Source organism: Galeopterus variegatus, unplaced genomic scaffold (genome assembly GCF_000696425.1).
Source record: "Galeopterus variegatus unplaced genomic scaffold, G_variegatus-3.0.2 Scaffold1721, whole genome shotgun sequence".
In the NCBI taxonomy this organism is placed as follows: Eukaryota; Metazoa; Chordata; class Mammalia; order Dermoptera; family Cynocephalidae; genus Galeopterus; species Galeopterus variegatus.
Window position 1 is genome coordinate 330,852 of NW_007727832.1, and position 26,804 is coordinate 357,655.

General features: G+C 54.8%; 1 protein-coding gene across 1 annotated transcript; it reads left to right on the forward strand.

The window, feature by feature from the left end:
• The first annotated feature begins 478 nt into the window (after positions 1–478).
• CARD14 (caspase recruitment domain family, member 14) lies at positions 479–26,227 on the forward strand. The gene is made up of 20 exons (XM_008578577.1): positions 479–689; positions 1,951–2,088; positions 4,299–4,624; positions 8,642–8,809; positions 9,676–9,795; positions 10,315–10,440; positions 11,136–11,285; positions 13,189–13,305; positions 15,143–15,285; positions 15,475–15,569; positions 17,296–17,359; positions 17,577–17,769; positions 20,516–20,642; positions 20,907–21,144; positions 22,239–22,302; positions 22,413–22,527; positions 23,403–23,576; positions 24,415–24,536; positions 25,249–25,364; positions 25,981–26,227. Exons 1-20 carry the CDS (start codon positions 479–481, stop codon positions 26,186–26,188), a joined length of 3,015 nt encoding a protein of 1,004 aa, XP_008576799.1. The 3' UTR covers positions 26,189–26,227.
• Positions 26,228–26,804: the final 577 nt, after the last annotated feature.

Below are 26,804 nucleotides of genomic sequence, written 5' to 3' on the forward strand. Positions count from 1 at the left end.
ACGTAGAATAGTAAGAACCTTTGCTCCCAGGGGAACCAGTTTTCACCCCCTTGGGGGCTCTATCACTCCCATTGAAAATGCAGGTGCTGGACCTGGGGAGAACTGGTCTGGTTTTTAATGCCACCCTCACTGGGCCAATCAGTTCCCTGGGCCGGGAGCAGCTTCCAGTGTTTTAAAGCAAATCCAGTGCACCCAAACCAGATGAAACCCATTTTCTCTTGCTCTGCCCTGGGGAGAGGACTTGACCTGACGTCAGCCGCAGGCTGGATATGCCCCCAGCAGGTCAGACGCCAGGGCCAGGGCGGGAGGGGCCTACAGACCATGAGCATGGTCATCGCGCTGTCTGAGTTGCTTGTTTCCTTCTTTACCAGCAACATGGGGAAGGGGGTTTGAATAGAAAGTGCTTCCCGGCCCCCAAAGCCTCTTCATTGATTCCGGCCCCTCTGCCGCCCCTTCCAGGGTCCCCCCGCACCCAGCCATGGCAGACCTGTGCCGCACGGACTCCGCGCTGACGGCGCTGGACGAGGAGGTGCTGTGGGAGATGATGGACAGCCACCGCCACAAGATCGTGCGAAGCATCTGCCCCAGCCGCCTCACGCCCTACCTGCGCCAGGCCAAGGTGCTGGGCCAGCTGGACGAGGAGGAGGTGCTGCACGGCCCCAGGTTCACCAACAGCGCCATGCGAGTCGGTGAGCAGCATGGGCTGGGCTCTGGCTGCGAAGCCCTCCCGCGAGGGCAGGGGGCTCAAGACTTCAAGGATCAACACTAGGGGACCAGAGTTCCAGGCTTCGGGAACACTGTATGAGCCTCCTAAGGCTGTCCCCACAAACAACCATAACCTGGGTGGCTTAAAAGAACAGAAATGTACTCTCTCAGTTCTGCAGGCCAGAAGTCCAACATCAAGATGTCAGGCCACACTCCCACTGGAGGCTCTAGGGGAGGACACTTTGTCTCTTTCAGCTTCTGGTGGCTCTGGCTGCTGCTTGGCTTGTGGTCACATCTCTCCAGCCTCTGCCTCTGTCTTCATGCGGGTCTCTTCCCTGTGTCTGTGTCTTTTCTCCTTCTGTCTTTTATAAGGACATTGGTGATGGGGTTTAGGGCCCACCTAGATATCCAGGATAATGTTATCTCAAAATCTTTAGCTTAATTACATCTGCAAAGACTGTTTTTCCAGAGAAGTCCACATGCGCAGATTGCAGGTGGACATATATTTTGTGGGCTTACCATTCAACTCACTACAGAGTTTTGGAGTCAATTCTGATGGTCTTACTAGCTGTGTTTATTCATTAAATAACGGGGATGCTAATAACTTTACTATATAGGTTTTTAGGAGAATTAAATGAGTTGCTGTTTGTAAAATACTCATCGCAAAGCCTGGGCCATAGAAAACAGGTGATAGGTGGCAGCGATTAACGTTACAATGTTTGTGCATATTGACTTATGAATCTCCAATACAGGAGAGATTAGTCCAAGCTATTGATTCCAGCTCTGAGAGTTGAGATCTGGACCCTAGGTTTGGAAGGCCCTGAGGCTCACGGGGGCCTGTCCCCTGGGACCCCGGGCCGCTGCTATTGGCCTCTTTCCTCTCACAAAGCTTTGTACATGCATGGCTCTGGCAGCTTCTGCAGCACTATTGTGGGATCACATGTCTGCACATGTCCAGCTCACCTGGGAGATGCTAATGAGCAGGGGTCACCTCCTCATCCTGTATCGCCAACTCTTAGCAGAGTGCTTGGGTCATAGTAGCTGCTCAATAAACACCCTCTCCGCCCTTCTCAAGACAGACCGGGGTCACGTGAGGGTGCATCCCTCCCCTGAGATCCTAGAACACCGCTTTCACCTCCTGATTCTAGATGCATCAGGGCTTCCACACCCCAGCCCCTTCTCATGGGGAGCCAGCCCAGTGAGCCCAGTGCCCTTGGTAGCTCAAGGACAGATCTCTCTCCCAAGGGCACTTACTGGATTTGCTGAAGACTCGAGGGAAGAATGGGGCCATCGCCTTTCTGGAGAGCCTGAAGTTCCACAATCCTGACGTCTACACCCTGGTGACCGGGCTGCAGCCTGACGTTGACTTCAGCAACTTCAGTGGTGAGAGCTCGGCCTTTGACTAGGGGGTGGGCCGGAGCGTCCTCGGAGCCCCAGGCTCCTGGTAACCCTGGTGGTCCCGCCTTGCCCAAACCCTGTTCCAGGCCTTCTCCCAGCTTCCCTCCAGGCAGAGGTCCCTGTCCCGTGCCTCAGCACTCTGGGGGTGAGGAGACCCCTACACCATATTGAGGTGGGCAGGAGAAGGGGCCCCTAGGCCTTGAGCTCTGAGAGGTTTGTCCCTAACTACCCAGCAGCAGGAGGAGACTCCTGGGGGCAGGGGACAGGCAGAATCTGCATTCGAGAGGCACAGGAAAAGTGGAAGCTCCCAAGTCAGCCTTTCCCTTGCCAGGTGTTTGCTCGAGGCAGACGGGGCAGCCCAGTAAGGGCACCCCAGCTCTCAGGAGGGGCAGACCAGCATGGAGGGTCCCCGGCCAGAGGGGACGGGGCGTGGAGCCTTCTGTGCATTGCTCTCCCGCCTCCGTAAGGGCTTACTCCTGCTCGGTGGAAGATAAGGTCCTCTCCGTTAACTGAGTAATTTTAGGCTTCCCTGGGAGGGCTGTTGAGATTTAGGTGTTCAAAGGAGCAGGACTCACGTAACTTGAAACAGTGGCTAATAAACCACCTTCTCTTATTTGGCCTTAGAGTACGTATTTATGGTATTTAGAGTTTATTTTTTAATTTTTAATTTTTATTTTGTTTATTTTTATTATTAGTTATGAATATTCATGAGATACAAAGCTGATTGTCACCGCTCGTGCCTATGGCGTGACGGCCAGATTCATACTGGCAGCATGCCCATTACCACAAACTGCATTTGTACATCATGTCCCCACCCAATCATCCCCAACCTCCCTCTCTCGTCCCCCCCACTCCACTTTGTATCCCTAGGAATGTTCTCTCCCTCTGCAAGTCCAACGCACCACTGTGGTCTTTCTTTCCTGCCTTCTTTCTCTCTTAGCTCCCACATATGAGTGAGCACATGTGGTATTTACCCCTCTGCTTTGCTTGTTTCACTCAACATAAGTTTCTCCAGGTTCATCCATGTTGTTGCAAGTGGGAGAATTTCATTCTTTTTTATGGCAGAGTAGTATTCTGTGGTGTATATATACCACACTTTCCTTATCCAATCATCCATCGATGGACATTTAGGTTGGTTACACATCTTGGCTACTGTAAACAGAGCTGCGATGAACATGGGAGTGCAGGCATCTCTTCGACATGGTGATTTCCATTCCTCTGGGTATATACCCAGAAGTGGGATTGCTGGATCATATGGAAGATCTATCTGTAGTTGTTTGAGAAACCTCCGTACTGTTCTCCATAGTGGTTGTACTAATTTACAGCCCCACCAACAGTGCAGGAGCGTTCCCTTCTCTCCACACCCTCGCCAGCATTTGTTATTCTCTGTCTTTTTGATCATAGCCAGTCTAACTGGAGTGGGATGGTATCTCAATGTAGTTTTAATCTGTGTTTCCCTGATGATGTGAGGTTAAGCATTTTTTTTTTTTTTTAAAGATGACCAGTAAGGGGATCTTAACCCTTGACTTGGTGTTGTCAGCACCATGCTCACCCAGTGAGCTAACTGGCCATCCCTATATGGGATCCGAACCCATGGCCTTGGTGTTGTCAGCACCACACTCTCCCGAGTGAGCCACGGGCCGGCCCCTAAGCATTTTTTCATGTACCTGTTGGCCATTTGTATGTCTTCCTTTGAAAAACGTCTATTCAGCTCCTTTGCCCATTTTTTAATTGGGTTATTTGGTTTTTTACTGCATAATTGCTTCCGTTCCTTGTATATTATGGATATTAATCCCTTGTCAGATGCATGGTTAGCATAAATTTTCTCCTGCTCTGCAGGCTGTCGTTTCACGGTATGTAGAGTTCTAGCACGCAGATCTACATTTGTCATCGAGTTTTTCCTGGAATGACGTAACTATGAGTTAGCATTGAGTGCATCTCTGCCAATGAGGCAGGGAGTTGGGTCTGAACAGTGGGGTCTCACGGGTAAGCAAAGAGTGGGCAGTCCTTGTGCCAAAATTGTGAGCCACGCTATTTATTTAACTGAAATACTGACTCCAGTTGAGGCCCGAAAGCTTTTAAGGAGACCAACAGGTTAGGGCTGGGGACCTGCTTGGGAGTCTGGGCATGGGAGGGTAAGGATGGGGGGTGGCCGTGCCTCGGCCCACCTGCCCACCTGCCCACCCTCCCGGCAGGCCTCATGGAGACGTCCAAACTGACCGAGTGCCTGGCCGGGGCCATCAGCAGCCTGCAGGAGGAGCTGAGCCAAGAGAAGGGGCAGAAGGAGGCACTGCAGCGGCGGTGCCAGCGGCTGCAGGAGCGCCTGGGCCTGGCCGAGGCCCGCGCCCAGGACCTGCACCAGCTGGAGGCCGACCACAGGCGCATGAAGAGCGAGGTCAGCACCCACTTCCACGAGGTGCTGAAGCTGAAGGACGAGATGCTCAGCCTGTCGCTGCACTACAGCAATGCGCTGCAGGAGAAGGAGCTGGCCGCCACGCGCTGCCGCAGCCTGCAGGAGGAGGTAGCGGGGACACCCTTCACCCCTGCAGGAGGGAGGCCTGCCCCTGGTGCTGTCTGCCTTTGAGCCTCTGCACACACTGGTCCTTCTGCCTAGAACTCCCTTCCCCTCTTCCTGTCCACACCTCCCTGCCCCAGAGCCTTGGCTGAGGCCCCTCCAGGAAGCTGACCCCAGCCCTCCCCAGCCGGCCGCCTGGGCCCCGCTGCGTAGCCTGTGTGGCAGCAAGCTGTGCCTTGCCCTGTAATTGCCCAGAGACTGGCCGGCCCATCTCTGAACTGCCAGCCCCGCCAACATCTGGGGCCAGGTCTGGCTGTTCTGGCCTCCATATTATTAGACCCACCTATATCCCACAGCCCTGGCTGCGGCAGCAACCCAGGGGACAGTCATCACTCCCCGCCTCCCTTTGTCCTTCCCTGCTGGGTCTGCACGCAGGTGGGGAGGGCAGGAGTGCTATGGGGTCAGGCCTCCCACACCTTATCCACGTCTCTCACTCAGTGTTCTGTGGGGAGTAACGGTTTTCCTACCAGCTTGCAAGGGGTCTTTACATATGGAGGATGTTCATTCCTTGTCATTTTGGAATTTGTTTTTTGCCTTTAATTATGGCATTTGTCTGATTTTAATTTTTGAATTTTAATATTTTATTTAGAAATAATTTCAAATTTATTTTTTAAAAATCACACAAAAATAGTACAAAGAATACCCAGGTACCCTTTATCATCTGTGCTGTCTCTGTCTCTCTCCACACACACACGCACGCACCCACACACACACTCATGTACACATGCACGCACACACACACGCACCCGCATGCACCTGCACTCATGTACGCACGTGCACGCACCCACGCACACATGTACGCACACACACATGCGCACCCAGACACGTGCATGCAAACATATGCACCCGCACACACGCACACGCACATACGCACCCACACACACTGCACCCGCATGCACACCCGCACCTGCACACATGTGCACACACACCCACAGCCGCACACACGCACGTGTGCACACACGCCCCCCACGCACACACACACACGCACCCACATGCACCCACATGCACAAACACATGCACACCCACACTCACACACATGCACACACACGCACCCACACACACATGCATGCACCCATGCACAACCACACACACTTTTCCAGAACCACCTGAGTTGCATACGTCATGGCTCTTTACCCCCAAACACTTGAGTGTATGCGTATGTTTCCTGAAAATAGGATATTCTCTTATGTAACCATAGCACAGTTATCTATTTCATAAATTTATGCTGCTACGATCTTTTTATCTAGTTTGCCACCCATGTTCCAGTTTTCCCACTGGATCTAAACTGCGTCCTTCCCAGCACTTCCCTTGGGCATTTCATTTAGTTGTCTTGTCTCTTCAGTCTCCTTTCGTCTGGAACATTCCCACAGGCTTTCTTTGTCTATTACAAAATGGGCGTTTCTGAAGAATACGGCCCCCTCCCTTTTTTATAATAGACCGCTCCTCATTTGGGGCTTGTCTTGTGTCCCCAGGAGCAGGCGCAGGTTATGTGTCTTTGGCCAGGACCTGCAACAGGGGACACCGGGCCGACTCAAGGCAGCCCATCTCAGGGCTCGCGAGGTCCCCACCACCTGTTGCAGGGATGTTACCATTCACCACGCGGTCAAGGTGCAGCCGATGTCTCCGCCACAGAATCACCATTTCTTTTCCTCCCTGCGACTGAGCAGCAGCCAGGGAGAGGCACTTTGAGGCCACGAGTGCCCTGGTCCTGTCGGCATCTCCCAGACTTAGCTGTGGCAGTTCTTGCCTGGACCAACCCTCACCCTGGTGGCTCTACACAGTGACCCCAGCTCCAGCTGCCTCCACCTGCCATCGGGCCCTCAGCTCTGACCGTGAGAAGCAGCCTCCCTTCTCTCCACTTGTACACCTGTCATTGGCACAGACTTGCGGGTTCCTATTTTCCAGTGGCTTATGACATATCACTGTCCTTAATGATTTTGGTGCTCAGATTGTCCCAGAGTTGGACAGTGGGAGCCTTCAGCCTGCTCCGTGTCCTGTGATGTGCCCCTCGATTATTTGAGCACTGACTCTCTTTCTGCATCACAAGATGTTCTAGGATCACCTCGTCCCCACCCTGCCCTAGCTCCAGGGTTGGCCATTTCTCTGAGGGGCCCTGGTTCCTGCTAGAGAATGAGATCTGGGTGCGAGGGGTGTCTGTCACTACTGGGGTGTCTCTGCTTCTTGGCCCTTTCAGGAGGCAGAACTAGGAAACATACACACACACACATAAATATACACCTACACATACATACACACACTAATGGGAATACACACATACATACATACATGCTTGTCCACGTACTAGTACATGTACACACATGCGCATGCTGGTGTACGTGCACATGCACACACACGTACATGTACACATACGCACACATATACGCACACTTGTACGTGCACACACATATGTGCACACTTGTACACACACATATATGCACACTTGTATGCGTACACATACATGCACACATATGTGCACACTTGTACATATACACACTTGTACATGTACACACACACATGCTAGTGTGTGTGCACATACAGACACACACTCACATGTATGCACTTACATACACACGTGAGTATACATATACACAGACATGCTCACACCCACGCCTCTAACTCCAGCCCACCCTCGTGACTTTTTCTTCCCTGCTCCACACTTGCGGCTCCTATCCCCGACGGGCTGATCTCGGCAGTGTCAGCGCAGTCACTCTCTCGCCCACTTCTGTGGTCCACCTGGAATAGCTTCATGATCACTGTGCTTACCACTGCAGGGAACAGACCCGCCAGGAAGAGTTCAGGAATATGTTTGTAATTCACCCCCCCCCAACTCCTGCTCAAAGCAGAGGGTTTGTAATCAAATACTGTGTTCGTGAGTTATTGTAAGTCTCTCTGTCTCTCCGTCTGTCTGTCTCTGTCTCTCTGTCTCTCTTCATTGTGGTTATGGTGTTTGAAATATAATTCGGTTTATTTGGTTCAGTTGACTTTCAGTCCTAGGTTTCTCGCCTCTCTTCCAGTTCTTGGTGACTTGATTTTACTTTTTTTTTTATGTGGAATATGACATGCCCGGCCCAGTTGAATCCCTTGCTTTTGGGAGTTTGCTAACCAGGTGTCAGGAGGAAAGTCCAGGTGCAAAGCTTCTTCCTTCTCCCTTGACCCCAGCCCAGGAGTGAGCACCAGACTCCACCCTGGCCTCCAGTCTTTGTGGCCTTGCTTACAAGAAAAATCTCCTCTCCCCAGGGGTGCCACACCCAGGATGGGAAGAGGCCAGGCCCATTGGCTCAAGGCCCAGGTTTCTCTAGGGCCACTGTCTGGAGGAAGGAGGTGGGCAGGCCCTGGCCAGTGTGATCCTGGAGGATCAGGACCCTGGACATCGCAGCCTCCTGGGCGGGATGTGCACATGGATAGCAATCATCACAAGGGCTTTGCTGTCTGTATACTCCAGACCCCACATTCCCGAGCATCTCTGCCCCCATCCGACTTGACCTTCCTCTTTCTTTTTTCTTATGATTTTCGTGGATCCAAATTCTCTTTATCTGATATATTTAGCAAAATATGGAATGACTGAGAAGCCAGGGAGCATGCTGGCCATTGAGAATTGGCTACTGGTGGCTGTCAGTTTAACCATAGAGATCAAAGTCGCCAGGCCCCCATTCCACCCCTGGGACCCCAGGTCAGCCATGCCTCACAGAGCTAAAATGCCTTTCTCCTCCCACGAGGAACAGGGATATTCATTAGGTAAAACCCCTTAAAGTGTTTTTAAATCTCGGGGGAGGGACCCCTGGAGGGCGAGCAGCAGCAGCACCAAGGGGAAAGTGGAGAAACCACAGCAACCTTCCCCTCGCACCCCTCCCCGGGCAGCTGTATCTGATGAAGCAGGAGCTGCAGCGGGTGAACATGGTTTCCTCCTGCGAGCGGGAATTTCGAGAGCGATCCCTGAAGATGGCCGCACCCCTCCCCGGGCAGCTGTATCTGATGAAGCAGGAGCTGCAGCGGGTGAACATGGTTTCTTCCTGCGAGCGGGAATTTCGAGAGCGATCCCTGAAGATGGCCAGTGACCTGGAGTCTGGAGTGGGGGAGCTGGACCGCCTGAGGGGAGAGAATGAGAAACTGCGCTCGCTGACGTTCAGCCTGGTACGTTCCTCCCCTGGGCGCAGGCCGGGGTCTCTGGTGGGTGGCTTTGTTAAGGTGAAATGGAGTGACTCATCCCCACCCCTTTGTCCTGACTTCCCTCCTGCTCCCCAGCCCCCCAGCACTGGGGAATTAAACGCCTCGGGCACGCGTTAGAGTGTAGGGGCCGGTGCGCTGCTGGATTGGGGGGAAGAAGCCTTTCCGCCAGCATCCTGCCATCCCATCGTCAGCTGCGGGGCAGTGGGGGATGATTGGAAACAGAGCAGTTGTGAGATCAAAGCCCTGGAATGATGCAAACCCTTTACTTCTCTTCGATTGCTTTTGATGAATAAATACCTATTTGCTGAGCTATCTCTTCAACAAACTTTGCTGGGTGCAGGACGTCGCCCCGTGCACCCTGGGTGGTGAGGTCGTCCGTGCACATCCACTCCTTCCTGAAAAGTGAGCACACGAAGGGCATGGCCTGTGCGGGGCTGGCTTTCCCCCTCTTAGACACTCCGCTGGTAGAGTTGTTGAAGAGGCTGAAATGACCCAAAGGAGGAATCGTGATCCTAAGGGCACGAAGGGCATGGCCTGTGCGGGGCTGGCTTTCCCCCTCTTAGACACTCCGCTGGTAGAGTCGTTGAAGAGGCTGAAATGACCCAAAGGAGGAATCGTGATCCTAAGGAGTTTCTTGCTTCCTTGACCTTCTGCCTCTTTGGCCATGTATGATCAGAACTTAAGTGTGTAATTTCCCACTTACGATTGTTGTCTTTTCCGTGGCTTTTGTCCCTGCCTAATGGACAAGGCTACACATGTCCACACGCCTGGCCCTGAAGTTTTCCGCCCCATATTCTCGGGGTCGCTGGGCTAAGCTCTCTTTGCATCAGGCAGAGAAGGACATTCTGGAGCAGAGCTTGGACGAGGCCCGGGAGAGCAAGCAGGAGCTGGTGGACCGGATCCACTCGCTGAGGGAGCGGGCTGCGGCCGCGGAGAGGCAACGCAAGCAGGTGACCGAGCATCCCCCGGGACTGTCCGGGGCTGGCCTCGGGGCAGATTCTCTAATGCTCACCGAGATGAACTGGTCCGTTCGTGTATTCCTTCCGCAGAGCTACCTTGAGCACCAGCTCACAGTCCACAATGAGAGGTCAGGGTCACGCAAACAAGCCATTAAAATGCAGGTGCTTTCAAGTGCGTGGCCCAGTGAGGGCTGGGATTGAGTTGGGGTGGGGGGTGGGGAGGAAGGAGATGGTGAGACAGAATGAGGAGGCAGGATGGGGGGAAATGCCGCGTTTAAGGACATTAAATAAACAAGGCACAACCATGCAGCCACACGTGCGTATTTTGATGTCTGGATTCAAATAGAGACAGCAGGGCAACGCTGGAGATGCACCTGGAAGTCTGGTGCTTGAGAGACGAGCGAGCGTGAATTCGCCTCATTTCTCCCCGAGAGCCGCCCCCCTCCCCGTCCCCTCGGCTCCCCACCCCCTCGGGGCTCAGGCCCTCAGAGCTTTGTCCCCTCTATCCAGTACTGGGAAGAGAAGGAGCAGACCCTGCTGCAGTTCCAGAAGACCAAGATGGACTGCGAGCTGCTCAAGGAGAAGGTGAACGCCCTGCAGAGCCAGGTGGCCGAGCTGCAGAAGGAGCGTGACCAGGTATCCCGGGAACGGCCAGGCCCTGCGCTCAGGGAGGACGGGCTGCTCTGGGTGAGGCCAAGGGCTGGGCTGGTTTGGGGGACAGGCTCATGGCTCCCCCTGTCCTTGATGGCAGCTGGTTCCAGGTTTCAGGGTCTCTTTCCTTGGTCCACAAGAGGTTTCTTAACTCCCCACCCCTGTGGTCAACTGAGACATGCTCTGTCACCCTCCCTGCATGAGACATGGAGAAAGTCCACCCCAAATATTGGGCTTATTAGAAGTGCACATGGGATGGGCCGGCCCGGTGGCGCACTGGATAAGTGCGCCACTTGGGAAGTGCGGCGGCGCTCCCGCCCGAGGGTTCGGATCCCACGTACAGACCGGTTCCCGCTCACTGGCTGAGCGAGGCGTGGGAGCAGCACCGAGGGTTGCAATCCCGTTGCCGGTCCCCGGTCCGGTACGGGGGCAACACTGAGGGTTGCGATCCGTTGCCGGACATGAAAAAAGATAAAAAGACAAAAAAAAAAAAAAAGAAGTGCACACGGGGACATGAATTGAAATGAACCATACATCTTGGCATGAGCTCTGTTCAGTGCGCTTTGTGCAAGTTCAGAATATATGCCAACAAGCCGGACACTTCCTCCAGCTGAGACTCCTGCGCCGCTCTGGCATGGCCTCCTGACTGTCTGGCCGTCCCATCCTATCTTGGCCCGCAGGCCTACTCAGCCAGGGACAGAGCCCAGATGGAGATTTCTCAGAGCCTGATGGAGAAGGACTCCCTCCGCAGGAAAGTGTTCGAGCTGACCGACCAGGTCTGCGAGCTGCGCACACAGCACTGCAAGCTGCAGGAGGAGCCTCCGGGCGCGGTGAGTGCTCCTGGTCTCACGCACGGCTCCCAGGGAGGCTAGCGAGGAGCGGGGAGCACAGTGGCCGGGTGCGTGTGAGCAGCGTCGGGGGACGGAGCTGCGCCCCACGGTGGCCACGCATGGCCCCTGCAGAGACATCGGGATTTAACTCTGCAGCGGGCACGCTGGCTGCCATGGGTGGACTGTGTAAAGCCTTGAAGATGCACACCTGGGCAAGATGAGTCTGTTTCTGCCTTTCCTTTTATGACAGTCTCACCTGTGTCATTGAAGGGAAGGTCTGGGGCCTGTAGAACGTGGTGTTGGATGAGGAAGGCCAGGTGTGAAACTGTCACCAGGCAGCTGGTTACTTTTGTAGATGATGCAATCCTGAAATGCTTGAAAGTCAAACATCCCAGAGCTGAATGGTAGACGTATGCGTAATGAAATGAATTATGCTCCAAAGAGCTTAAATTATTAGAAAACCTCTAATGATGGTGTTTTAGTCCGTTTTGTGCTGCTATAACAGAATTACCTGAGACTGGGTAATTTATAAAGAAAAGAGGTTTATTTGTCTTGTGATTCTGGGACAGCTGCATCTGGCACAGGCCTCAGGCTGCTTCTACTCATGGTGGAAAGTGGCAGGCAGCTGGCGGGTGCAAGCAGATCACATGGTGACAGGAAGCAAGAGAGAGAGAGAGGAGGTGCCAGGGTCCTTTAAACAACCAGCTCTCATGGGAACTAATAGAGCAAGAACGCACTCATGAATCCCCCCTCCGACAGGGAGAGCATTAATCCGTTCATGAGGGATCCGCCCCCATGACTCAATCAGTTTCCAGCACTGCCACATTGGACATCAAATTTCCACATGAGTTTTGGAGGGGACCACACATCCAAACTCCATCAGATGGTCTGGCAAGCAGCTCCAGGTCCAGGCACCCTGGTGGGTGGGTGAGAATTTCCAGAGGTGCCCATGGGCCTGGGTGGGAGGCACAGTCCGGCCCCCTCTTCCCGATGCAGGGCCCACCCATCCCTTCCTCCCTCACCCCTCCACAGGCAGCTGCCCACATCTACTACGTTACTATATATATGCACACAGTGTACGTATAGAAAAAAGACTGAAGGACAGACACCAAACACAAATGGTGCCGATTCTGAGTGTGGGATGCTGGGTGAATTTTATTTTCTTCTCATGTGGAGTGTGAGTAGGTACACAGTTGGCTCTTGAAGGATGGGTCTGAACTGCGTGGGTCCAGTTATATGTGGGTTTTTTCCAGTAATTTCACAGTCAGCTCTTCACATTTGCCAGTTTCACATCCACAGATCCGACCAACTGCAGATGGAAAACAGTATTTGCAGGATGTGGAACATGCGTACACAGAGGGTCAACTTCTCATATCTGCGGGTTCCGCAGCCCAACTGCAGGGCTTGAGCATCTGTAGATTTGGGTACCCAAGGGGCATCTGGGAACCAAACCCCAGCACATACCAAGTGATAACCATATATACATATGTGTGTGTGTGTGTATATGTATACACGTGGGTACTTCATAAAGTTTGTGGAAAGATTTGTATTATCTTTTAATTCTATTTTTCCATGAACTCTTTGACGTACCCTCGTATATATCTATTATTTTTGTAACTAGTCAATAGCAAGATATGTTCTTTAAAAGAAATGAAATGCCACTTATCAAGCTGGTTGCTTTCAGTCCTCTGTCTCACTGGGGTCCCAGCTTCTGATTGTCAATTCCTGTCTCACTAGGGTCCCAGCCTCAGAGGACAGAGCCATGATTGTCGTGCCTGGAAGCCGATGAGAATAAACTGCCCAGGAGGGAGGATGGGTGGTGGTGACTTGGTAGAAAACATGAGGGCACCCAAGGGCAACCTTTCCTGAATTAACAGCGAGCCCGTCTGGCCTGTCTTTGCAGCCCGAGCAGGAAAAGGGGGCCAGGGACCCCTGTCCACGGGGGAAGCAGCGGCTGGTGCGTATGCATGCCATCTGCCCACGGGACGACAGCGACGGCAGCCTCTTCAGCTCCACCGAGGTAGGGCCGGCTCTTCCCCACCCTGCACCTCGACTCACCAGGGTCAGACCAGGCACATCCCCTGTCATCACTAAAGGGAGACTCCATCCTCACCTTATCCCCATGGGGAAGAGGGCGATGCAACTGGGAAAGTTTTAAATAGCAGTTCTGGAGGCTAGAAATACAAAATCAAGGTGCCGGCCTGGCCACCCCTTGTGAAGGCTCGAGGAGAGGGTCCTGGCATGTCTCTTCCAGCTTCAGTGCCTCCAGGCAACCCTCGGCGTTCCTCAGCTGTGGCCTCATGGCTGCTGTCCCTGCCTCTGTCTTCACGTCATGTTCTCCCCTGTGTGTCTCCGTGTCCAAATTTCCCTGCTCCAAATGACACCAGTCATATGGGATCTAGGGCCCATTCTAATCCAGTATGAGCTCATCTTAGCTTGATTACATCTGCAACAATCCCACAAGGGTCTCCAAAAAGTTCCTGGAAAGTCTTGTATTATCTTTTGATTCTATTTTTTTCCATGAACTTTTTGAAGTTCCCTCATATTTCCAGATAAGGTCCCATTCACAGGTTGCAGGTGGATGTGAATTTTGTGGGGACGCTGTTCCACCCAGCATAGATGGGATGCTAGACCCGCTGCAGTTTCTGGAGCAGCAGGTCCCTGGAGTCTGCTCCTGCCCTCTGGCAAAGTAAAGAGGCGATCACATGGTAGTGGGCACATGGCCTCAGGATGCTCTCGGGGCAGGCCTCAGCATCCCCCCCATGGATTATCCAGCAGCCACCATCCCTGCACTCTGCAGAGCTGCAGGCTTAGAATCTCCTGCTCACCAGCCCTTCAAGGAATCAGGGGAAGCCAGGCATCTTCCCCCAGAACTCTAACACACACAAAAAAGGGAAATTTTCACATTCAGTGCCAGGACTCCATGGGACAGGGCAACCCAAACCCTAAACTGAATCCAATCATGCATCTCCCCTGTTTAAAGCCCTTCAGTGGCCTCATTGCCCCAGGACAAAGTCCAGCCATGTTTCCTTTTGGCAGGGGTGGGTGGGATGGGAAGGGAAGGGGCCTCAGGTGCCTAGAACTAACTCTCAACATGCCCTCCTTATCAGTTCTCAGGGGCTCCTTATTAACCTGCCCTTGGGGCCAGCTGATCTGGACCGGCCACCATCCTGGACTTCATAATCTGGCCGTCCAGGGGGAACTGGTCCTCTGCTTCCTTGGGCCGGTGTCGACTGAGGCTCTGTTGCTCCCTCTGTCTGGAATGTCCTCACCCCTCACACCCACCTCCCTGGCTCCTCTGCCTGTGTCACTTCCTCCAGGAAGTCCACCCTGGCCTCCCTGGCCTGACTCACTGGTCTATATTTGCCAGCTGGTCCCCCACCCCAAGGATGGTGCCTGTCCTCGGGGGAATGTCCGACACTGGCAAAGGGCCTGGGGCATAGCAGATGCTCGAGGAATGCTTAAGTGAAGGAAGGCGCTGAATTCACACCTCCACTCTGCACTGGTGTCCTCCCGGTCTGAATGTAGCCCCTCCTCCTGGAAGATCAGGCTCCTCCCCTCACGAGCCAGTACGGCAGCCCCTCTGGGCCTCAGTTGCTTTACATGTAAAATGGGACAGTAATGCCCACCTTACAGATTTGTCCTGAGAACTAAGCGAGATAAGCCATGAAAAGCAGCCAGTGGAGTGCCTGGCGCACAGTCAGTGCGCAATGAACAGGAACTCAATATGTGCTCCTCTCTACCCTCCCCCTCGCCTCCTCTCTGCTCGGTTCAGGGCTGTACACAGAGGGTCAGCAGGGGCGGTGTCGCGGGTGTCCCTGCGCATGCCCCACCGACCTGTGCCCACCCTCCTCCAGTCTCAGCTCTGGTCGGACCTGAGCGCCACGTCCAGCCGCGAGCTGGCGGACAGCTTCCGCTCAAGCAGCCCTGTGCCTCCCAGCCAGCAGTCCCTGTACAAGCGGGCAGCAGAGGACTTCTGGGAAGTCCCCTGGCCTTCAAGGTAGAGCGGAAAACAGCGTCGGGGTCCTTTCGGCACCTAACCGGGGACACTGCCCTGGACCTCGGGCCCTCTGGGCATTGGGTGGAGCAGGTCCTACCCCCTGGGTCCCCGACCCATGCAGGTGCTGGGGGCTCCAGGCTTCAGACGGAGTAGGCGATGCATTTGGAGCTGGCTTCCTGTGCTTTGCAGAAGCTTCCAGGACTTCCTGGAGGTAGACCTGGGAGCCTCCCTGGGAGCTAAGGCGGGAGACGCAGACCTGGATTATGAGATCCTGGACAAGGCAGGTGAGCGCACCCCAAGCCGAACCTCTACAGCAATCCGCCCCCCTGGGCTGGGGCAGAGTGGAGAGGGCAAGCTAGAGGGACGCAGGCCAGACAGCCGGGCCTCTCTCCAGGGGACGGGCGATAGAAAATCCAGACTGGCAGATCCAGGCTGCCTGGCAGCTCAAGCCGAAGCCCTGTCACACTCCATTTACTGGCGCCTTTGTGTTTTTCAACCAGAGGCCATGGGAGGAGCACTCACATCCATGTCCAGCTCAGCATGCGTGCAAACAGCTCAGACGCACTCCCCTCCCAACCCCTCTCCCGCCCTGATCTGTGGACACTTAGGCTTCCCAGTGACAGCAGAGGCTATAGGCTCAGGTGCTCACTTACTCTTGGCCAAGACACCTGGCGCAGGTGATGACATCTACCTGCTGGGAGCATCACTCCTCCTGGGTGTTGGCCCCCGAGGCCTCTGCTTCTGCTGTGGCTTATTTCCTAATATTTGTGATTAAACTGGCCCTTTCTCCTCCTCAAGTCCATGGGCACCTCACGGATAACCCCCTTACCTTTCCCACCACCACACACCTGGCTCCCAACCTTGGGCTTTGCACGCAGTAGGTGCTTAGCTCCCCATCTGGAATTCACCCCGTGGCCACCAGGCAGCACAAGTACCCCACGCTGTTCCACAGGCGGCACCTTGACGCTTTCTGTGGGTCTCGTGACCAGAAATCTTAACCTTTGCAGACTGATGCACGCTCTTATTTATTACAGTGATAAATTGAGAGGGTCCACCCAGGACATATCTAAATTGAATGTGAGATCATGAATACGGAGAACTTTTCCTCTTTATTTTCCTTCTGTTAGGATTCTACATAACATCCCAGTTTCATATACTTTTGGTGGAATCGCCATCAAATACATCCGGAGAATATAACTAATTTCATTTGGCTTTGAATGTAATTGCAAATGGATTTTTCCTTGTGAGCCAGGCACAGGCCACCTGTAGCAGGCAACCGTTAGGTCTCAGCTTGCTCTTTGGTTCTCGCGGGCAGTTCACAGGGTGAGGAACACAGCCATGGACCTGGAGGGGGGATTGTTCCCTGGCTTAGGGGCTCACAGGCTGAATATTAAAATGATAGAGCTTGGGAGACCCCAGGGAGCATCTTGTCCTAGGACTGCTGACCAAGACCAGCCACTGCCATCTGGGCAGCAGAGTGGCCTTGGTAAGTAGGCAGCAGCCACTGGTCAGTGCCAGTGATTGCTGCCATGTAGATATGCAAAACGCAGGTCAATGCAAAAACAAGGCCCTTGCACAAATGCAGGCCCCTGCAGAAATGCAGGCCCGTGCAGAAATGCAGGTCAATGCAGAATGCAGACCCAGGAAGAAATGCAGGCCCGAGTTTATACCAGATTTGATTTTTCCAGTGAAGCCAGAACTCCAGATCCTAGGTGAAATTTCCCTATCTTTTAAAATGATGGCCACTCATTCCATTACTAGGAAAGGACACATGGAGGTCAGACCCTCCCAGCTACAGCTTCTTGTTAGTTACTCTGATTTTAGGAAAGATGAAATCAAAGTCCTAAGCGCAGAGCAAGGAGAGGAGGAAGAGAGCGCTCAGCCTCAAGGAAAGGGATGGAACAGGCAGGGGGTGCCTGAGGCTGGGGAGTGGGGGGTGGCTAAGGTTGCATGGGGTTAGCAGAAGCCCAGGGTGACCTTGAGGTCTGTAAGCTCCCGGCTTCTTCCCAGACCTTCCCCAGCTGGACAGCAGCCTGCAGCCATTCTCCTCTGGAAGCCTGGATGTCTCAGAAAGGTGAGCAGTGGCTGGGGACCTCCCGAGGCCGAGTGGGGAACCAGGGTGAGGAGGTGGCAGAGCAGAGCAGGATTGTGTCCTATCGCTGTTGGGAGGTGAGAGCCTAAGAGGATGTGGTCATGGCAAGTCGGGGGGAGGGATTTCAGGATGTTGGGGCCAGAGGGAGGCATGGGGAGATGCTCGGGCAGTGCAGGAGCGCGTCGTCTCCCGCCTGCAGCAGCGTCCCTGTGCGGCGGCGACCAGCCCGCAGGATCCTGAGCCAGGTCACGGTGCTGGCGTTCCAGGGGGATGCGTTGCTGGATCAGATAAGCATCATTGGCGGGAACCTCACGGGCATCTTCATTCACCGGGTCACCCCGGGCTCGGCGGCAGACGAGATGGCCTTGCGCCCGGGCACCCAGATTGTGATGGTGAGCGAGCGTCCCTCCAGCCCCCCAGGGTCCTCGTGGGCCAGCAGCATGGGCGGGGCGGTGACCAGGCGTCTTCAGAGTATCCTCGGTGCGGCCTGAGCTGTTTCTTTGGCGGATGTAAAGCTTTACACTCATGGACAAGAGTCACACTGAGGGAGACCCAGCAACCTTCTCCAAGCCCGACAGTCAGGAAGGCTGGGAGCAGGGAGGACGCTGGGTAGATGTGTCCTGTCTTTTACACTCATGGACAAGAGTCACACTGAGGGAGACCCAGCAACCTTCTCCAAGCCCGACAGCCAGGAAGGCTGGGAGCAGGGAGGACGCTGGGTAGATGTGTCCTGTCCGGGAAGGCTGCGGCGACACTGCAGTTCAGACTGGGAGCTTTTGATACGACAGCCCCTTGATGGGGCTGGTCTGATGTGGCAGCATTTTTGTTTTTTTACTATGATGGTCTTATTGTCACTTTGCGTGTGCATGCGCTAAATACACATAACATGAAAGTCACCATTTTAACCACTGGGGGCATTTTCTAGAACTTTTTTTTAACTGTAAAAAGCACAAAACTGCAGAGAACACAAATGTACATAAATGTACAACTTCACTAATTTTTATGAAGTGAATACCTGGGCGGAAATACACATAACATGAAAGTCACCATTTTAACCACTGGGGGCATTTTCTAGAACTTTTTTTTGACTGTAAAAAGCACAAAACTGCAGAGAACACAAATGTACATAAATGTACAACTTCACTAATTTTTATGAAGTGAATACCTGGGCGGGGGGATGACTTTAATGTGGCCTAAAAGCAGAATTATTAACCTTCAAGCTTTTAAAAGTACCAAGAAATGTGCAAGACAGGCTTCACCACGTCCCGAGGTCCCCAGGAGGGTACTGAGGTTGGAGGGCCTAGGACGCGGAGCCGAGGGCACCAACCAGCTTCTCTCCGGGAACAGGCTGTCCATGTGCAAAACCACATTCTCGCATCAACGCAACAACCTGCACAACAAGCTCCTGATGCAAGCGTCATCCCTTTTCTCCACCCGACACACGAGGCCCTTTGTTACGCTGCAGACAGTCCTCTTAAAATGCCAAGCCGAGTTCCCTATGTTCGGGGAGACGGTCCTGACACCCTGAAGGGGCCAATCCAGTTCTGGTGGTGGTAGCACACATCTTACTTTTTCCTCATTGTAAAAATGTATAGTCTCCTAACGACACAGCACAGGGAATGACTGAAGGGGGCTGTGGACGCCCTGGTCTGTGGGCTTCACAGCTGCAGAAGGCGACGGGTCNTTTACACTCATGGACAAGAGTCACACTGAGGGAGACCCAGCAACCTTCTCCAAGCCCGACAGTCAGGAAGGCTGGGAGCAGGGAGGACGCTGGGTAGATGTGTCCTGTCTGGGAAGGCTGCGGCGACACTGCAGTTCAGACTGGGAGCTTTTGATACGACAGCCCCTTGATGGGGCTGGTCTGATGTGGCAGCATTTTTGTTTTTTTACTATGATGGTCTTATTGTCACTTTGCGTGTGCATGCGCTAAATACACATAACATGAAAGTCACCATTTTAACCACTGGGGGCATTTTCTAGAACTTTTTTTTAACTGTAAAAAGCACAAAACTGCAGAGAACACAAATGTACATAAATGTACAACTTCACTAATTTTTATGAAGTGAATACCTGGGCGGAGGGATGACTTTAATGTGGCCTAAAAGCAGAATTATTAACCTTCAAGCTTTTAAAAGTACCAAGAAATGTGCAAGACAGGCTTCACCACGTCCCGAGGTCCCCAGGAGGGTACTGAGGTTGGAGGGCCTAGGACGCGGAGCCGAGGGCACCAACCAGCTTCTCTCCGGGAACAGGCTGTCCATGTGCAAAACCACATTCTCGCATCAACGCAACAACCTGCACAACAAGCTCCTGATGCAAGCGTCATCCCTTTTCTCCACCCGACACACGAGGCCCTTTGTTACGCTGCAGACAGTCCTCTTAAAATGCCAAGCCGAGTTCCCTATGTTCGGGGAGACGGTCCTGACACCCTGAAGGGGCCAATCCAGTTCTGGTGGTGGTAGCACACATCTTACTTTTTCCTCATTGTAAAAATGTATAGTCTCCTAACGACACAGCACAGGGAATGACTGAAGGGGGCTGTGGACGCCCTGGTCTGTGGGCTTCACAGCTGCAGAAGGCGACGGGTCGGGGGTGAAGACCAGAGCTGCTGCTCAACGTCCTGCCCAGGACAGCCCCCGCAACACAGAACGACCAGGCCCCAGATGTTAATAGTCCCAAGGCTGAGAAACCCTGATCTGGAATGCTCTGGAATGTTCTAGAACTGAGATCCATTTTCAAGAGTGGAAAGTGCCTGTCACAAAGAACTCCATCCTCAGCAGTGGAGGGGTTGGGAGAGGGTTGGCGGTTGAAAGTCAGGACCGGAACGTCAACAGCATGCATCACTCATTGCCCTGTTACAGGGCTTTATTGGCCAAGGCATGGGAGGAACTGGAAATGACCACAGGGTCCTACTGTCAGGTCGGCTCACCCGCCTCCATCACCGCTACCCCTACAGCATGCATCACTCATTGCCCTGTTACAGGGCTTTATTGGCCAAGGCATGGGGGGAGCTGGAAATGACCACAGGGTCCTACTGTCAGGTCGGCTCACCCGCCTCCATCACCGCTACCCCACTCAGTGTTGCTGTGTTCAGAGTCCTGGTAGGAAGAGACCGACCCCGCAATTTGCCCTCAGGTTGATTATGAGGCCTCGGAGCCCCCGTTCAAGGCCGTCCTGGAGGACACCACCCTGGAACAGGCCGTAGCACTTCTCGGGAGGGTGAACGGCTTCTGCTGCCTGTCTGTGAAGGTCAACACAGAAGGTATAGACGCTGTCACCCGCTCGCTCAGCCGCCCAGCACCCAGGGCCAACCCCAGAGCCAGGAGTGGCTCAGCTGAGCTGCGCCCAAAGTCCCCAGGGGTCGCCAAGGCAGCTGGAGACAACCCCCCCCAACTGGCTCCATTGCCAGAGTGGCTTCCAAGACTTTGGGGGAGGGTCCTTTCCCCTCTAGGTTTGCATTCTAGAACCTTCCCTGGGTGGGCTCATGGCCCTGGGCTCCTCGGCTGCTCATGTCCTCTTTCATTAGGCTACAAGAAGCTGGTCCAGGACCTGGAGGCCAATGTGGCCACCTCTGGGGACTCATTCTACATCCGGGTCAACCTGGCCATGATGGGCAGGGCAGAGGGGCAGCTGCAGGTGCGCTGCAACGACGTCCTGCACATCACCGACACCATGTTCCGGGGCCGCAGCTGCTGGCACGCCCACCACGTGAGCCCCTACTCCATGCAGGACACTGAGCACGGCACCATCCCCAACTACTCACGGTGAGCAGCCGTGGCGAGCTCCCCGTCCCCACAGAGGCCCCAGGATGACATCCCCTGGCCCGGCTCAGCAGGGGGCCCCCTCCCACAGGCTTCCCTCCCCCGCCAGCAGAGCCCACTGCCCAGGAGTAGAGGGCGGGAGTGATGAGATGCCCCAAAGAAGGGGAATCCCACCAAGGTCACTGTTGAGGACGGGGCTTCTCTGTGATAGGTGCTTTATCTCTTGAAAATGCATGGGCATTAGTTCATTCTAGAGCATTCTAGATCAGGGTTTCTCAGCCTTGCTGCTACTGACATCTGGAGCTGGATCACTGTGGTGGAGGCTGCCCTGGGCACTGTAGGATGGCGGAGAGCAGCCCCGGCCTCTACACCTGCTAGACAGCAGGAGCACCTCCCCACACACAGCTGTGACAACCAAAAGTGTCTCCAGACATTGCCAAGTGTCCCCTGGGGGTGGGGTAACAAGTCATCCTGGTTAAGCCAGGAATGTCTCAGTTCTAGCACTAACAGCCCCTTGTCCAAGGAAACCCCTCAGTCCTGGACAAACTAGAACAGTCGGTCACCTCCCTGGGGAGCAACATTCCTTCCACCCATCAAGAACCATTGTTCTAGATCAACCTGTGGGAACCTCCAAGGTTCAAGTGCACGAAACCCACAGTGCACAGAAAGCACAGGTGCCCCAGCCCAGCACCGCTTGGCCCTTACTGCACATCCGAGTCCCCTGGGATCAGACTTGGCAGGTGCAGGGAAAGGCCAGCGATTCTGCATTTGCAACACACCCTCTCTCAGTGACGCCAGGCCAAAGGCCGAGGACACACTGTGAGTGGTGAGGTTCTAGAGCAGGGCGCTCAGCCCTGGCTGCTCGTTAGAGTCCTGCAGGTCCCATCTCAGAATGATTGAATTAGCATCTCCAGGGGTGCGCTGAGGCTTTGGAGTCTTTTTAAGGCCCTGGGAACTGTGATGGCCACCAGGATGGCTCAGCCCTGCCTGGAGCAGTGGGGTGCGTGGAGCACTGGGTCCGGGGGTCCTCTCCTGCCCAGTCCTCCTGGTGCAAGGTGGCTCGGCAGCTGGATCAGGGACTTTCCTCGTCTGCACAGGGCTCAGCAGCAGCTCATAGCCCTCATCCAGGGCATGACCCAGCCGTGCACACCCACCCGCAAGGTGAGACTTGGGGGAGGGTCCCGGCCCCAGCGGGGTGGGCTGCTGATCAGCGTCGATGGCTCCAGCACCTCCTCCTTGTCCCTCCTCCCTTCCCCCCCATCCTCCCCTAGCAGTCGTCTGGGGGGCCGCAGAAGTTGGTCCGCATCGTCAGCTTGGACAAAGCCAGGGCCAGCCCTCTGTGCTCGTCCTTTGACGGGGCACAGTCAGACCCCCGCAGGGTGGAAGGTGAGGCCTGGGGAGCGGGTGCAGGGACCAGCTGCCTCCACATGGGCAAGGGGCTTGGGGGGCTCGGGTCGGCCTGGGGGACACCACTCATTTAGTCCAGGGTCCATTTTTAGGAATCCTAGTTGACATCTGTGCCTTTCTGAAGGGCAGTTGAGCTCTTTAATGTCCTTTAAACCAAAAATCCTACTTCTGTAATCTGCCTCCATAAAGTAGTCCCAGAGTCCTCGGCTCAATTATACCAACAGCAGCCTTTTTGGAATAGTAAAAACTTGGAAACTATCCAATGCCTAACATCGCGCAAAACAGTGGGCCCCTCGGATGGCTGCTGTGTGGTGAGTGTGTGCACGAGGTCACGACGGAGGTCAGAGCAGCACGGACCCCCGACAGTAAGACTGCACAGTGAAGGTGGCCAGAATGAATTTAGAAGAATGTATGTTTTCTTTTTTGTTTTTATCTTGGAAAGTTTTTTGGGTGTACACTGTAAGACGGCTGTCGAAAATAGAAGAGCAGCATAAATGACTCTGGAGAGTAGAAAGGACACAGGTGGAGGGGGCTGGGGACCGTGTACCCTGGGGGGCCCGGGGGACGGGCTGAGGAGCAGAGGCGGCTCTCGCAGGTCCTCTGGAAAAAGAAAGTCAGCTTCTTTTACCCTCCTCGTGGGATCAATTGCAGCCTGTATGGCTGAGCCTCGAGGTCCCCAGGGCTGGCCCAGCGGTGTGGAATGCAGGATCGCCCGTGTCAGAGCTCAGCGTGCGTCTCGTGCTGTTCCAGGTGCTGGGGCTGCAGCAGTGAACGAAGCAGACCCAGGCCCCTGCTGGGGGTGGGGGGACTGCTGCAGCTGGCGCCTGGCCACTCAGGGCCCCTCTCCTCCCCAGACTCCCCCACCACGTGCTTCTGGGCTGAGAGCTGCTTCACGCTGGTGCCCTACACGCTGGTGCACGCGCACAGGCCCACCCAGCCCCGGCCCGTGCTCTTCGTGCCCAGGGTGGTTGGGAAGATCTTGAGCGAGAAGCTGTGCCTCCTCCAGGGGTTTAAGAAGTGCCCGGCAGGTACGCTGTCACGTGGGAATCAGGTGGCCAGGCAAGGCAGGGGGCGAGGCCCAGCAGAATGCTTTATCCACTCACAGGAGAGCAGTGAAGCTGATGTAGGAGTTGCTGGGGCTTCCACGGCAAATGACCACAGGCGGGGGGTGGTGAGCAGTCCAGGCAAGAATGTGCAAAGACATGAGGCACGTGGGGGACAGAGGGGGGCCGGACGTTTGGTTTTATACAAGGGGGAGGCAGCGGCAGTTCCTAAAGCGAGGAAAAGACATGGCCAGGTCCGGTCTTTGAATGCTGTCAGCACTGTGACACTTGGGGCTGGGTCACTATCTATGGTGGGGGCTGTCCTGATTATTCTCCTGAGCAATCTCCCTGGCCTCAACCCACTGGACACCATAGCAACTGCTCCCCCAGGTGTGACAACTGAAAATGTCTCCAGACATTGCCAAGTGTCCCCTGGGGGAAAAACTGCCCCGGATAAGAAACAACATTTAAGGGGTCGAAGGGATTTCTAGGTGTAAGAAGTTGGATACGTAAGTTTAGAGCTTGGGGAAATGGTGGGGGAGGGGCTTGTTTATCCACATCCATCCGTCTGTCCATCCACCCATCTGTCTGTCCCCCAACCTGACACTGACCAAACACCTGCTGTGTCCAGATGGCTCAGGGTGGAGTCCAGGACACAGACCCCTCAAGTGGGAAGAGCAGGGTCAGGTTAATAAAGTGACAGTCTCAGAAGAGCTTCTGCCAGGTCTGGTGGGGCCCACGGGGTTGGGGCTGTTCAGCACGAAGCTCCCTTGGGACCAGGTTCAGCCGGGTGTTTAATGGCCCCATCCGATGTCCCCTCCAGAGCACTTGAGCCAGGAGGAGTATGACACCTGGAGCCAGAGAGGGGACATCATCCAGGAGGGGGAGGTGTCCGGTGGCCGCTGCTGGGTGACCCGCCAAGCTGTAGAGTCCCTCATGGAAAAGGTGAGTGGCAGGGCCGGGGGTCTGCTCTGGGGATGGCAGGTCCTGCCCCAGGCGAGGGAGGACTTGGAGAATTCCACTGCACAGAAGCGTGTGGTGGGACAATTCAGGGAGGGCTGAGCTCCAGAGCCCGGACACCCCAGCGTGGTGCTTGGCAGAAATGGCACAGAAAGACCAGACCTTGCTTCTGCCGTGTAGGATCCACATAGTCTAGGGTGAATCTTTTAACTCCTCAGGCCTCAGTTTCCTCAGCTCAGGAGAGGTTTGATAAGTCCTTGTTAATGAAGGAATAAGATGAAATAACACTCTCCATGTTTAAAAGGCTGAAACCCGTAAAGTTTACATCTGTGCGAGGCGTGGAAAGCAGCGGGGGGTGCCCAGCTCCAGCCCCGCTCCCCCCACCCTCCCGCGGAGGATGTGAGCTGTCGGATTCCCAGGGTTTGCGCTCCACGCACGGTCTACCTCAGTCCCCAAGGCTTGCAATTCCTACATTTTCCAGCTGAAAAATTAAACAGATGGAAACCCTTAAGACTGTGCAGCCTCACAGAGAAAGTGGCAAACTCTTCCCCCGTATCCTTCACAAATTTTTGTTCTACCCAGATCTTGCTCTCAGTCTACACCGAGGACCCATCAGCCCCGGCGTTGGCTCCTTTAGCTTCCTCCAAGGCCCGAGGCCCATGAACTTGACTCACTTCTTTCTCCCCCTCCCCCAAAGAACACGCACGCCCTCCTGGACGTCCGGCTGGACAGCATCTGTGCCCTGCACAGGGTGGAGATTTTCCCCATCATTGTCCACGTCTCTGTCAACGAGAAGGCAGCGAAGAAACTTAAGTAGGTGCACGCCAGGGGCTGGGCAGTGGGGTCTGAACAGGTGCCTGAGCTCCAGGAAAAGCCCACAGCACCTCCGGAGTGTGCTGCGGCCTGCTGGGAACTCCAGCACCTGGAAGTGCTAACAGGGCGGCTTCCCCCACAACGTGAGGACAAAGGTCCAGCTGCCCTCCCTGGGGAGCATCCCGGAGGACCTGCCTGAACTCTGCTAGGGCTGCACATTGACTGGGGCGCATACAGTTAACACCATCTGATCCATGTTAGTTGAGGGGAAAAATTGCTGAAAACTGCTCCTTTATGGTTTATGGCTGGGGACAAAGTGAGATGTCACGCTACCCCCTGCATGCTTTGAGAACTATGGTTGTGTTCTAGACAACCTGCCCCCATCTGTGGAGTGTCTTTTGGGGGCCTGGGTCCTATCTTCTTTACAAGGTCCCCTCAAAGCGGGGCCACCTGTGTTCAGGGGTGTTTGCGTGGGTGCTGCATCGTCTGTACCTCTGGCCTGGGTTCCAGCACAGTGGCCAGTTTGCTAGGGCTCTGCACTGATAAGCCTGGCAGGGGTCTCTCTCCTGGAGGACCCTTGCTCTCCCCTGAGCCCACCCGTCTCTGGCCCATGCAGGAAAGGCCTGCAACGGCTCAGCACCTCGGAGGAGCAGCTCCTGGAGGCAGCCAGGCAGGAGGAGCGAGACCTGGACAAAGCACCCTGTCTGTACAGCAGCCTGGCCCCTGACGGCTGGAGTGACCTGGATGGCCTGCTCAGCTGTGTCCGACTGGCCATCACCGACGAGCAGAAGAAGGTGGTGTGGACAGAGCAGAGCCCCCATTGACGCCCCTGCACCCCTCCCTGGGGCACAGGGACCTTCGTGTGCCAGTTTTTATGTTTTTTTCCTTTTTTTTTTTTTTTTGTGGCTGGCTGGTACAGGGATATGAACGCTTGATCTTGGTGTTGTCACCACCATGCTCTAACCAGCTGGGCTGACCGGCCAGTGCTTCGCATGCCTGTCAGTGCTGTCCTGTCCTCTGACCTCAGGGCCATGCGGGCACAGCTCTGTCCCCTCTGGCTGGGGTCTAACCTTGCACCCTCACCAAGCACAACGACAAAGTCACTCACACCTGCTCACGTTTCTGTGTGAACCACCTCCTCCACCCTTCACCAGGGCTTGGCATGGTCTGAGCTGGAGACCCCAGAGCTCTCCAGACACCCTTCTGGCTGCAGACCGCCTGGTCCGGATCCACGGAGGCTCCACGTCCCTTCACATTTCCATGTGTTGAAGCTCGTTCAAACCCACTGAGGCAGCGGGTTGGTAGCCCTGGTGCCCCCAAGGTCACCGCCGCCCCTGCCAATAACAGAGGCACAAACCCATGTACACCATAACCTTGGCCAACTTTTCTCAGCTTTTGATGGCTGAGATGTCTCAGCAACTAGAGACTGGTGTTTACCTG

Bases quoted from the DNA above. Each gene is read 5' to 3' on its own strand.
- CARD14 (XM_008578577.1), top strand. From the start codon at position 479: ATGGCAGACCTGTGCCGCACGGACTCCGCGCTGACGGCGCTGGACGAG. The intron at 21,145-22,238 runs GTGAGCAGCCGT...TCGTCTGCACAG, and splicing joins ACCATCCCCAACTACTCACG to GGCTCAGCAGCAGCTCATAG. The intron at 22,303-22,412 runs GTGAGACTTGGG...ATCCTCCCCTAG, and splicing joins CGTGCACACCCACCCGCAAG to CAGTCGTCTGGGGGGCCGCA.